Source organism: Orycteropus afer, unplaced genomic scaffold (assembly GCF_000298275.1).
Source record: "Orycteropus afer afer isolate SDZICR_OR568_19922 unplaced genomic scaffold, OryAfe1.0 scaffold00033, whole genome shotgun sequence".
Taxonomy (NCBI): domain Eukaryota; kingdom Metazoa; phylum Chordata; class Mammalia; order Tubulidentata; family Orycteropodidae; genus Orycteropus; species Orycteropus afer.
The window spans coordinates 12,922,465-12,936,581 of NW_006921620.1; the positions used below are offsets into that span (position 1 = coordinate 12,922,465).

The 14,117-nt window shown below is 37.0% G+C and overlaps 1 protein-coding gene across 1 annotated transcript in view; it reads left to right on the plus strand.

Annotated features, from left to right (window-relative positions):
• Positions 1 to 14,117, plus strand: part of SNX7 (sorting nexin 7) — a 207,777-nt gene that overhangs the window by 77,742 nt on the left and 115,918 nt on the right. The window contains exons 6-7 of the mRNA XM_007936086.2: positions 1,500 to 1,699; positions 5,182 to 5,268. Coding sequence (XP_007934277.1) covers positions 1,500 to 1,699; positions 5,182 to 5,268 — 287 coding nt within the window. The remainder of the gene's footprint in view (positions 1 to 1,499; positions 1,700 to 5,181; positions 5,269 to 14,117) is intronic.

Sequence of the window (14,117 nt, forward strand, 5' to 3'; positions counted from 1 at the left end):
GGAGCTCAGAAAAGTCTAGTATAAAGTGTTCTTGGCAAATTGGACTTTAATTAATAGAATATATGTGGTTGTAGTATTAATCCTGTGAGTAAGAATTATAAATGCACGCTAAGGAGATTTTTACAGTCTCTGCATGCTGATTAGCACAAAAACAGTTCTCTAGCCTCATTGTACATGCCCTGTGGTAGACGGAGGATGTAGCTTTTGGACTGTAGCCTATCAAGAGGATGTCAGCTTGGCAGGCTGCTGGATATCCAAGCCTCTCTTTTCCATTTACCCAAATGGAACCTGGGACCTTTCCCTTGGAGAACAGGATAAAGGTACCAAAAATCCCACTGCCTACAAGTCAGTTCTAATGCCTAGTGACTCTATAGGATAGAGTAGAACTGTCCCATAGGATTTCCAAGGCTACAAATCTTTACTGAAGCAGACTGCCACATCTTTTTCCCATGGAGAAAGTCAGTGAAGTACTGATCTTTTGCTTAGCAACTGAATGTTTTAACCACTGTGCTACCAGAGTTCCTTAGGATATGAATAGAAGTTATAAAACCTCTGGTTATCCATACAGTACAGTGCTGATATTAAAAAAAAAAAAAAAAAGCCTGTCAGCAGAAATATAGTATCTTAGAGAAACAAACAAACAAAAAACTCATGTAATCCCCAAAGGAGAGCTTCCAAGCAGATTTTTAAGTATACCCTCTGTACCCCCACCCTCACCCCCCCAAATAAAGAAGTCTAGGAAATACTAAGGATTCATGGTATGGAAAATGCTAGGCCTAGAGTCAAGAGACTAGAATTAGTGTCTCTGCTTTGTTGCTTCTTGAGGTTGTGGAAGGCCTTTATTTCCTCCTCTGGGAATAGTGAGTAATACCCACTCTGTGAAGGTTATTAGGAATGGGGAGGGAAAAAAGAAAAGAGGTAATACCTATATAAACAAAACAGTAACAGTAATAATACGTGGTAAGTTTTCTAAAATTTTATTGCAACTTCATGGAGAAAGTGAGAAGGTGAGAGAGAGAGAGAGAGATCATAAATAGCAAAGAAATGGAAAGAATAAAGAAAAGAGAACAGACACATTGGGAAGGATGGAGCAGGAGTACTAGAAGAAATAGGTGTAGATTCTTATCCTAGTATTTTGAGCCCAAAGACAAAGCAAAAGAATTAGATTTGTAATTCTGAAACTATGTAGTGCTCCTTTAGAAGTCCACGGATGATGTGGTGATCATATAATTTATTTTCCAAACCAGGAAACTTTTCAGAGTGAAAAGGGATGCTGTTATTGATAACACCTGGGCAGCAGCCATTCAAGGACTAACCTGGGTAAACTGTGATGACTGGTCAATTTTGTGAAAGATGATATCCATTTTCTTCTGTTTCTGTGCAAGGACATATGCACAATGAACAAAATAAGGACTTACTGTCTATGCATATATAGGGATTTTTTCAGAACTTCAGAAATTGAAGAAGTTATTAAAAAGTCATTTTTTTTTTTTATATAGAGTATTTTGAGGAAATGAAAGAATATGGCCCAATTCATATTCTGTGGTCAGCATCAGAAGAGGATTTGGTTGATAGCCTTAAAGGTGTTGCCAGCTGCATTGACAAATGCTGTAAGGCCACTGAAAAACGGATGTTTGGACTCTCAGAGACCCTACTGCCTGTCGTACATGAGTATGTGCTTTATAGTGAAATGTTAATGGTAAGAAGACCTGATTATACTTTTTACCTCACTCTCTTATGTGTTTATAAGCTCCTCAAAGGCAGTTTCTATTTCTGTTTTGTTCATCACTGTCTTCCTATCCTAACAGACTGTGTTGCATACAGATGCTATATTAATACTTGCTCACTGAATGAATGACTAGGTTAATGTGAGAATACATTAATAAAAGACAGTACTCAACAGCAACAAAAAGTATTCATAAGATTACAACATAGATGCAAAGCATCCTCAGTCCAGATTTACTTAGGGAAAGTGATTAGTTTCTATAATCTTTTAAATGTTACTTTGAAGAACTTTCAGTGCTTTGGGGATTTCTTTCAACAAAAAGTTGCTTTCACTTTTCCAGCAGGGCTTTAAACTGGTTTAGACCAGTTCAGTCACGGCCAACAAGTGAAACTGGAACAGTTTATAATTTTTTAATTAAATGATCCAGAATGATAACTGGAACAGGAAAAATTATGAGTCAAAGTCCTGGAATGGAAGACTCAGAAGAGGTATAGTGAGCCCTTTCAAGAATCTGATGCATGAGACTGGATTATTGGCAGAACTGTGGAAAGCGACAGACATTCAAATGATGCTCCTGGCCACCATCTTTTAACAGGGCACCACTGTTTCTGTTTCTACTCAAAATCCAATGGAGAAGAGATTTGGTTGCTATGCAACACATGCCCTGCCCTTGGTTTTTAAGAGAGAGATTAAGTTTCTAACAGAGCTTCGATTCTTAATTTTTCCTGTTCCAGTTATCATTCTAGTTCACCCAAAGTTTAAAAAATTAATGTCTGTTGTGGTTTCATTTCCTTAGCCATGATTGAACTGGGATGAACCAGTTTGAAGCCCTGTTTTCCAGGTACGTTTGATTTAGCAACACCATTTTGTAGAAAGTACTCCAGTAGGATTGAGCTTGATGCTTGTTCTATTCTCTGCATTCTGTTGAGGGTGCTTTAAAAAACAAAACAAAACAAAAAAACCTTCAAGTTAAAAATGTTTCTCTTTCAGTATTTGAAAAGTCTTTCATTCCTCTTAAGTCAACATTCTGCATTTTAACTCTTAGTTCAAGTTAAAGTTTCCAGATATTTGAGGTTTGGCAATATTTTCTGCAAAGCTAATTCTTATCATCCAGTGTTATCATTTCTCCATGGTCCCTTGTACAGCCAAACTGACACCTTCTGGTGTTTCAAGATGAAGGTAGGAGAAGGTGTCAACTTGCATTCAGATACAGCTCATTTCTTTTGCTGTTTGTAATTGGAGCCATGCCTGGTTTCTGTTTTCCTGTACTCTTGATTTCTAGGATTTTTTTTTTCCCCCAAACCTTTGTCTTCGTCTTGATAAGAAAAGCTCTGTTAGCTTTGCACAGCTCGTGTAATAGATCTGCCTTTCACATGTTTAGGTCCTTCTTTGATGGAGTCATTATATATTTTGTGGGATTTTCACATTTTTGCTGTTACTTGACTTTATCGAAATTCTCTTATAAACAAACCCTTCTTCCTTCCCAGGGGCTTCTAACATTTTACTGCTGTGGAGTTTGCTTCTTGTCTCTGTAAAATTCCTCAGCTATATCCTGTGATTTTACTTCTTTATTGATCTGTCTCTTGTGTGGTTTCCCAAAGAAGCCTGATTTGTATGTATCATGAAAATAGTATATTTTTCCCCTTAAGTAGATCTGTTTTGTTTTTATTATGTCAAGATGGACATTATAATCTAAACATAATAGAATATTTAAAGTCTTATGTCTTTAAAGGTATGGAAAAATTATAGTAGCAACCAGAAATAATTATTTTTGAGACCATTTGATTATGTTATTCTACAGCTTTTTAGGATATGATCAATAGTATTTATATTGCATTGTTCTGATTCTGTTTTATGTTGCAGTTTATTTTTTTCCAGTCTGAGCTAAAAGAATGAAAAATATGTCTTGACAAAATGATTGTTTGTGTAATTTTTACAACTTCTGAAGGAAAGTCTCATTTAATTATAAAGCATAGTCCTTAATATTATGGAAATAGACCTGAAATAAATGGGACTGAATTATAGATTGAGTTGTTTGGATTAAAGAAAGGAAGGGGTTTGCTGATGTTAGTGGCAATTAAACATTGAAATAAGTACAAGGGAACTTGTGGTAGTTTTTCTATTGATTTCTTTAATAGGAATGTTAATCTCTTCTGAATGTTTTAAGAGTGACTCCACTAGACACATGTCCTCAAGATCTTTTTACCCTTAATGCCTCTCATTTCTCACTCAGTTACTGTAGAGCTGTCTTACTTGACCTCCATATAACTGATTGGTGTCTAGATCCTTCCCTTCTTCTGTAAGACACAAAATGGCCCTTCTTTGTAAAGCCCTTCCCATCTTTGTTGTGCATTTCCCCTCTCACTGGTTGGTTGCTTACCCAGAGTTAGCTGGTTGGTTTTTTTTTCTGTTTCGTTTTGTTTTTTCTTTTTCTTAATCTGTTTAGGCCATTTGTGCTCACTATTAGAATTTCATTATTTAATTGATATTGTGAAAACTAATGGAATATGAGTGAAAAAAAAGAATACTTACGTCTGTAAAGTTTAAATAGAATGTGTTTGGAGAAAAGTGAGTCTTCAAGAGAAAGGCACTGAAAAAATTGGCAAAAGTAATAAAAGATGTGGATGGATTCTGTCTGTATTCAGTTGCTTCACAAAAAATGTTTTAAGTTTGAAGACACTGAAACACAAAATCATGCTTATTCAAGAAAACAAGTTGGAACTCCTGTCAGTCAAACAAAAGGCCATGATTTCTCATCAAAAGCTTGGCTAATTAATGAATATTTATACATTTTGAGCTAAAATAAAATGCTTAAGGTATGAATAGTACTTCAATTTTCTGATTCCCCACTATAATTGCCTGTTTTGATTAACCATCCCTTTGGAGTTGCATAAGAGGGTTGCCACTGATTGTAGATATTTTCAGGTGAGAGTCCCAAGGTAGCCTGTCAGCTGCAACCAGTTTATAAGATACACTATATTTCTCATGCTCCTACTGGTTTTCTTTTGTTTGATTATTGTATTTTTACATAGATAACATACATGTTGTATGATTTTTCTGCAAACTGTGCAACCCCTTCTGTGTTAGTTTCCCGTGTACACTAGGTGCACTATATGCATGAGTGGCATGAGTGCATTATTTGCAGAAAATACCGTATTTGTTTTGTTCTTTGCCCCTTTTGAAGATTGTACATGGTTAGAGGGCCCCTTCAAAAATTGTCCATGTAATACTTAAGCAAGTAAAATGTGTATTAGGAAGGCTAATAAAAAGATTTATGAAAAAATTCTTTTATCTTTTATAGATTTAAAGAATTTTTTTCTTAAAGGCATTATATCCCTAGATGACTGCTGGCTTGGGGAGGAGAAGGTATTTATATTTTAAAATGTATATTTTTGTTATAGAAATGTTTAGTAAAACTAAGTACAACCTATTTTATACTCATGTTTTGTATGAAGGGTGTTATGAAAAGAAGAGACCAAATACAAGCAGAACTGGACTCCAAAGTAGAAGCTTTGACCTACAAAAAGGCAGATACTGATGTGGTAAGTTTTTAAGTTTCTTGGTATAATCATATGGCATTCATTATCTAAAATTTTTATAAACAAAACAGAGCTAAAATGTATGTTTGTTTCTAAGGATTCAGAAAATGATTCTAGAACCTCTTCCAATAAATCTATTACACATTGAGTACCAAGTGAGTTTCCAAGTTTGTCAGTCATGCCTTTCTGACTTCCTGACTTATAAGGTCTTGTACTCTGAGGGAAGTGTAAATTTTTTCAAAAGGACAGTCCTAGAAAGTTAATAGGTTATCAATAATTAAATCACTTATTGCTATTTAAATGTTTAAAAATACTTATATAAAACAGGTTGGTGTTCTTAGTTGTTATAAGTGTCTTTACAAAGGAGATATCTTTGTTTTCAGGTTTAATGCTTTTCTTACAACACTTTATTATGGAAATTTTCAAACATAAAAAGAAGTCTAATAATGTAATAAACTCTCATATGTTCTCATCACTGGGCTTTAGTAATTCCCGATTTTTAAATAGATCTCTTTCCCCATTATCATTTTACTGTTATTGTTATTTTTTTGGTCTGACGTATTCTAAAGGATATTATTCTACCCACAAATATTTTGGTATTTATATTTTACTATTTTTCCAAATTTTCTTAACTATCCTATCAAATTGGAATTATTATTCTCGTTTTAAAGCTGAGTAAGATTCTTAGAAGGTAATGTAACTTGTCCAAGTTTATATAACTCTTAAAAGGCAGAAGATTAGAGGTGATGATGTCTCTTGGCCCACATCACACAATGCTATCTCAGAGAGTGAATATAGAGTGGGGAAACATTATTATTCTAGTGAACTTCTGTTGAGCATTCTGTGAAAGATACATTCTCTCTCTCTCCCCCTGCCACAATTTAAAGATTTAGATCAATATTGAGTGTTGTACTGAGTATAAGGAAGGACCCCTGGTGGCACAATTATTTAGCACTTGGCTGATAACTGAAAGATCAGTGGTTCAAACCCACCAGCAGCTCCATGGGAGAAAAGTCCTGGTGATCTGCTCTTGAAACAATTGTAGCATAGGAAACTCTGGGGGGAAAGTCTACACCATCCTATAGGGTCCCTATGAGTTGGAGTCAACTCGGTGGCACACAACAACAGCAATAACAATTGCATTGGGTATACTTGTGTCAGGTGAGGGGGCAGTCCTTCAAACACTCCTGTTAATCCATAGTATTTTATCCCCCAGCCTGACTTGGCTGAGGACTTTCCAGGCCTCCTCCCTGCTTTAATTTTATCCATAGCTTAATCACTCTTTGATATAATATTAAAAAAACCTCAAAACCAAACTCACTGCCGTCAAGTGGATCCGACTCATAGGAACCCCTCCTTGGGTTTCTGAGGCATTATCACTATGGAAGTAGATTGCCCAGTCTTCCTTCTGAGGAGTGGCTGATGGGTTTGAACTGCTAGACTTCTGCTTAGCAGTTAAGTGTCTTAGGCACAATGCCACCAGAGCTCCTATTAACATGATTGTCTTAATATTATTTTCTTCTCATTCCCACCTCCAGAACCCAGTCATCTGAAGGGAAGGAACTTTTTATTTGTTCACTGAAGTGTTCCCAGCCCTCAGGATGTAGTCATTCAATAAACATTGAGTGAGTGAATGAGTGAATGAATGAGTGAAAATTACAGTGACTACTCTTATTCATGATACCATATTATAGTCTTTTAGAAAGAGGTCTCTATCAAGTCAGGCTTTATGAAAAACACTAAGACTTCACTAAACGGCAGTTATGAATTAAATTCTTAGTATCACTTTTATTTGCCAAGTTTGAAAACTATATTTTTTAAACTGAATTTCTCTTCTTCTGAATGGAATGTGGATAGGGATGGCAGACTGCTGTAGACGGAGTAGGAGAACGGAATCGGTAACAGTGAGTAATAGAAAGTACCGCATCAGTGGAACTGTTGCTTGAGGGAAAAATTATATTTTGACCTTAAAATGAAGAGAAAGGAAGATCAGCTTTTCTTTCTGGCATAAGGGGCTTATTTGCTTTTTGGGTAGTTGTTTAGAAATTATATCTGCATCTCTTGAACTTTAGAATCTGTTTTCAATTTGTTAAATGATTCTTAAAAATATTAAAATGGTTGCTTGGATAAAATTTTATCTTGGACAAGTACTAGAAAAAATACAGTATTTTAAAGTTCCAGGAGATGAGTAAGATGTCTTAAAAACGAAGCATCAGTTCAGAATGGCCTATATTCATATTTTAAAATGAAAGGAAGATTGTTGGGATGGTCTCACCACAGAAATACTGGGGAAAATAAATAGCTTTGGCCAAAATATGGCTAGACCTTCCATTCTCAATTAAAAAAGTAGATAAAGGATTTTTTGTTTTTTCGCTTGGTTTGCGAATACCTTGTCTTTTGCTCTATCAAAATGTCTTTGATGCTTTCATTATAACCTAACGGTCACTATGCATTTGTGATTTGTTTGTGTTATATTCACCGTAGAGTATTTAATAACTAATTATTACCTAAATTGTGACATTGGAGAAATTTGAAACTTCAGTCATCTCCTTTATATTTTGTAGGATACTTTCAGTTGATACTTGAAACAGACACATTTAACAGAGATTGTAATCATTATTATTATTGTTGTTGTTACCCATCAAAATAAATCCTTCCTAAAATGTATGGGTACTGATCTAATTATTTGTGAATGGCACCATTTATATTTTTTCAAACAGTTAATCTGTTTACATACCTTCTCACTTCCAAAACTTTGTGTTATGATGGAATCTTTGGAGAAAACCTCCAGGTTTATTAAAAAAATGAACCTGCTATGATTGGTCACAGTACAAATGAAGAAACGTTGCTTAGAAATATGCAGGATAGGGTCACCATGGAAACACATCCTTGTGAGGTCCTTCTAAGGAGCAGTCCTTTGCAGTCACCATGGCGACCCTGGCAGAGAACTGAATATAGCTATCTAACCTGGTTGTTTACCATGGCAACCCAAGCAGGACCATTTTGGGGACATCCCTGGGGCCATTTCTATAGAGACTTGATAAAGCTGCCTTTGGAGGCTCCATCAAAGCCACCTTTGGGTGAGATGCTGTATGCAAACCCAGCAAAGCAACTGATAATGAAGAGGTCATTGTGCTGAAGCTCTACCAAGAAGGATGAGGACTAGGGGAGTTACTGGGTAGAAATGTATCAGTGTTATAAATTTCTGGAGGTCATGTTCAACATAGGTGACCTTTATGTGGACTTTGTGGCTTGCAAGCACAACATGTTTACCTTGCCTGTAATTTTATAAAATTTGTAAATTGGCAATAATGGCATTATAGTTACTTTTCCTCATCATACAAATTTGCCCACAAAAGTTATGTGTTCTTTACAAACTAAAACAATTTTTTAGAGAGAGCTCCTTAATTTATTATCTGGGTAGTTGCACAGTAGCTACTTCTTAACCTTTTGGGTTTGTAGTTCTTGTCTCATGGCAATAACATTAACAGTTTCAAAATGACCTCAACTCAGTAAAGATAATAACGTAAAGAAAGAGCTTTACCTTTAGCGTATACACAGAAAATTCATCTCAAGTATTCACTGTTTACTTAGAGTTTTTTCTTTGTTCATTTAGACATTGAAATTACATAGACCTAGGATCAAACACTTGCTCATTTGCTTGTTAATTTTGTAATCCAAGACAAGTTCTTTAAGCCTTGTTTAATTATCTATAATTTGGGGGACATTATTAATAACCTTCCAGTGTAAGAATTAAATGATGTAATGCAAGTAAATTATTAGGATCATAGCACTTAGTCTTTTTTTTTTTTAATCCCACTGCCATCAAGTTGATTCCTACTCGTAGTAACTATATAGAACAGACTAGAACTACCCTTTACAAGCCTGTAAATCTTTATGGAAGCAAATTGCCTCATCTTTCTCCTGTGGAGCAGCTGGTGGGTTTGAACCACTCATCTTCTGCTTAGCAGCCTCTTGTGTTAACCACTGTGGCACAAGGACTCTTACAGTCATTGTTAACTGCTCTTATTTTGATGACTATAGGAGCAGTAATATTTGAGGTGGGTCCTGTAAAATGGCAAAGAAATTGTTTATCAAGGGGGAATGCTCTAGTTAGAGGGAGTATTATGAAAAGCAGTAGAAACTCAAAGAGCATGATAAACTGAGGAAACCAGGTATATGCATAGAAAGAAGGGTTTAGGGAAGAAATGAAGCGAAGAGATTGTAAAAGTATGTTGCATTCAGATAAAAAGTGGGCCTTATTTTTCCAGTTGAGGAATATGGATATTATCCTTTAGGCAGTTTGCATCCAGTGAGAGCCTGAACTGAGAAGGTGGCAGTGGAATTAGAGAGGATATAAATTTGAGAGAGATGTAGGTGGGTGATAAAACAAACAAACAGAAAAACTCACTGCTGTAGAGTCGGATCTGACTCATAGTGACCCCTCCAGAATTAACCAGCAGTTACCATTGAGTCGATTCTGACTCATGGCGATCCCACATGTATCAGGACTGTGTTCCATAGGGTTTCCTGTGGCTGAGTTTTCAGGGTTATGTTGCTTAGCCTGTCTTTCAGGGCACTTTAAAGTCCAACCTTTTGGTTAGTAGCTTTGTATAGTAACTGTTTTCCCCACCCCCAGACTTCTAGTAAAGAATAAAGCACAGCCAGCATTCAAGTGATTTGTGATTCCAACATTTATAACTTGTGATTGTTGTTGTTATGTGCTGTTGAGTCGGACCTGACTCATAGCGACCCCTCCTTGGATTTCTGAGACAGTATCACTACGGAAGTAGATTGCCCAACCTTCCTTCTGAGGAGTGGCTGGTGGGTTTGAACCACCAGCCTTCTGGTTTGCAGTCAAGTGCCTTAGGCACTACACTACCCGAGCTCCTATATAACTTGTGAGGATGGTAGATAATGGCCCTATAAACTGAGCTATAGAACGTAAAAAGATTAAATTTGCAGAAGTGCTACTTTATGTCATGATAAGAGATGACATTTAGGGTTAGAGATATTCAACAGCAACAAAAAAATTCAACAAATTTTATTGGGCATCTGCCATGTGACAGACACTATTCCCAGTACTGGAGAAATAGCAGTGAAGAAAATAGGGAACAGTTCCTGCCCTCATGAAGCTTATATTCTGGTAGATAGAGGGGGAAAAAAAAATAAAATGTATAGTAATAAGGATGGACTGTGGAGGAGAAGGTGGTGTTGGGTGGTGGTGCGATTTGAAATTAGGAGTTAGAGAAGGTCATGTTTACATAAAATCTGAGACATTAGATCTTGAGCCATATAAATATCTGGGAGAAGAACATCCCAGAAATAGGAAACAGAAGGTACAAAATCAGAGTAGGCCTATTTGGTCCAGGAAGAGCAAGGAGTCTGTATTGCTGGAATGGAACAAGCAAGGGGAAGAGTAGTGGGAAATGAGGTCAGAGAGGTTTATGCGTCATTCACATAGGTCCAAAGACTTTTGATTTCAGTGAGATAGAGAGCCACTAGAGGTCATTTAAACAGAGTAAGTAACATGATCAGACTTAAATTATAAAAGAGTTACTGTGGTTGTGAAAGAGATAATGTCTGTGTTGTGTGTACATGTAATGGAGGGAAAGCTAAAACTAGACACTAAGTCTTAGAATCCCAGTGAGACGTGATAGCTTGGACCAGGGTAGAAGTGGTGGAAAGTGGTCAGATTCTGAGTCTGTTTTGATGTTAGAGCTGTTTGCTGTTGGATTGGCTACAGATTGTGAGAGAATAAGGCCAGTCAAGGATAATTTTGAGATTTGTGAATTGAGTAGCAACTGAAGGTAAGAGTTTACATAGGTTGAATTGAGGCAGACTTTGGAAAGAGCCAGTTTAATGGAAAGGGTGGGGAAATCGGATTTGGACATGTAATATTGTGCTTAGAGATACCCAAGTGGAGGTGTTGAGTAGGCAATTCGATATAAAAATCAGGTGAGGAATCCAGCTGGAGATACAAATTTAGGAGTTTTTATTAAATACTCACCTGCTGACTGTTGTTTAGTTGATTCTGACTCTTAGAGACCCAGCAGGACAGAGTAGAATTGCCCAGAGGGTTTCAAAGGCTGTACATTTTTACAGAAGCAGATTGCTACATCTTTTTCCTGTGAGCAGCTGGTGGGTTCAAATGGCCCACATTTTGATTAGCAGCTGTACACTTAAACATTATGCCACCAGGGCTCCTTATTAAATACACGGTATTTAAAACCATAGGTTTGTTGTAGTCACTAAAGAATGAGGGGAAAAAAAAAAAAAGAGGAGAAAGCAGTCCCAAGACTAAGCTTTGGTACATTCCAACATTAAGAGGTAATGATAATGGAGAAAAAAGAGTAGTGGCTGGTGAGGAGAAGGAAAGGGGATTTATATAACTTTGGCTGGTAGTAGATAATTGAATCATAAGATGAACAAGCATACCTATTTAGGGTTATTTAACTTTTTATACGACTTCTTCATCCATGATGCATTTTTTCAAAAAGTGTGATACAGAATAGTTTTACCAAGATATGTTTACACAATGAAATATTTGAAGAGAAATCGAGAAATTATATTATGTCCTCTAATGAAGATATTCAATAAAAAAATACTGTCCTATCAAAGTAAGAGAATTCTGGAGTGTAGAGATAAAAGTATAACAATAACTGAGATTATGAGGAAAACTCAATTATGTAGAGGAACTTGTATTTTTTGCCGTCTTTTTTTAGAAGTTTTCAAAGTCAGAGCTCCTGTTTGAAAGTGCTTATTTACTTCACCAGTTAGCTGTAAGATAAATAAGGATCATCTGTGGTGCTAAATAATGTTGCATATCCATTTTATTTTAATTTAATTTTTGAATGGATGATTTATAGTTTTCTACTTGAAACAGCTTTCAGATATAAATGAATATGAATATATTTGACATTTAGCAACATGTGCATAGAATCTGAGAGTTGGCTCTAGAAATAATGCCATAGCTGTTTAGCAGTGTGTTTATATGAGGAAAAAAAAAAAAAAAAAGTGTTCATAAGATCATTATAGTCTGGATTTGCATATAGCCACATTCATTAGATGCAAACAGTTATCAAATTTATTCAGTCTGGTCCTTGCTCTGTATTCCTGCTATTTTTGAACAAGTGCTTTACTCTCATCCTCAAATAGTAGTTATTAATCTTCAGAGGTACAGTATAGTGTACTCACTACTGCACAAAGCAAGATCGCTCTCTCTAGCTCTGTTGTTTTTATTGTTATGTGCCATCTAGCCAGGCCTGACTCATAGCGACCCCTCCTTGGGTTGCCAAGGCAGTATCACTCCGGAAGTAGATTGCTCAGCCTTCCTTCCGAGGAGCTCTGGTAGCATAGTGCCTAAGGCACTTGACTGCTAACCAGAAGGCTGGTGGTTCAAACCCACCAGCCACTCCTTGGAAGGAAGCTTGGGCAATCTACTTACGTAGTGATACCACCTCTGAAACCTAAGGAGGGGTCGCTAGAAGTTGGGTCCGACTTGAGGGTACATAACAACAACAATTTCTAGCTCTCAGCTTTAAAAAAGCATAACATTTACGTAGTGTTTTTGCAGTAGTAGTGTGGTTAGCCTCTCCCTTTTAGCAGATATTTGCTGGCTCTCCTCTGTCTCTTGTCCTTGTTACCCATTTATTCATTTCTGTATGCCTCATTTTCTATCTGTTTTCTTTTTTTTCTGTTTGCATCTATGTGTGTGTGTTTCACATATACACTCAGACCCACAGGTATGTATGTATACACATACCCATACTCACACAGCAGTTAAGGACATAACAGTGTTCAATGGCAGAAGAAGGGGCTTTATTGTGTAGACTTTTTCTACCAGTTCATCCTAGAAGTTCTCCAGCAGACATTTCTTCATATCTCTTTGGCTAGAATTGCAAAAAATCCACGATCATAATTGACTTAGACCAGCACCAATGCACCCGACATAGATACTTGAAAAACCTAGTTCTCTCTCAGGTAGTAAGAACGGGAGAAGGCGTTGATTCTGGGTAGAAAGCTAATTAAATGTCTGTCCCTCACATGTACTGTAGATGCAGGTTGGAATTACATACACACAGCTGGGGGGGTGGAGAATTTTGAACAGATAAGTGAAAGATGCTATGATTAAAAAGACCCTTAGCAGTCATCTTCTCTAGAATTTGTTGTCTAGAATTCATCTTCCTAAACCATGCTGGCAGGCCTCACATTCAGGGCTTGACTTGAGTGATAGGAAAAAATATCCACGTGCTCCTTTTTATATGAACTTGTGCAGTGCAGTGTATTGCCTAATATGACCCTTGTAGCCAACGTCCTTCATTTTGTGTATTGTAAATCCTACTCTTTATGCCTGCTTAGGGTAGGATGCATCTTGAGTCTCTGCCTTGCTGGAGGTGTGACTCAAGTCACCATCCTTAGTTTGCTTGAGGGTATATATGTGAATGTTCTGGGAAAGTTCTCATTCTTGTTTTAGTCCTGTGTTTGGTTCCTCATCATCTTACCCTTGGACTTGAGATAGCAGCTGGTCATCTGACCTGCCAATTTGGGATCACCAGCCCCTGCAACCATGCAAGTGGGGAGAATTCTCCAGACCTCCTCATGGACTTGAGACTTGCCAGCTTCCCTGCCACCATTACCACATGAGCTGTTTCCTTGGCAGTTTGTGAGTTCTGTGAGATGTTTTTGTTGTTATGTGCTATTGAGTCAGACCTGACTCATAGCATCCCCTCCTTGGGTTTCCGAGGCGGTATCACTGCGGCAGTAGATCACCCAACCTTCCTTCCAAGAAGTGGCTGGTGGGTTTGAACCACCAGCCTTCTGGTTAGCAGTCAAGTGCCTTAGGCACTATG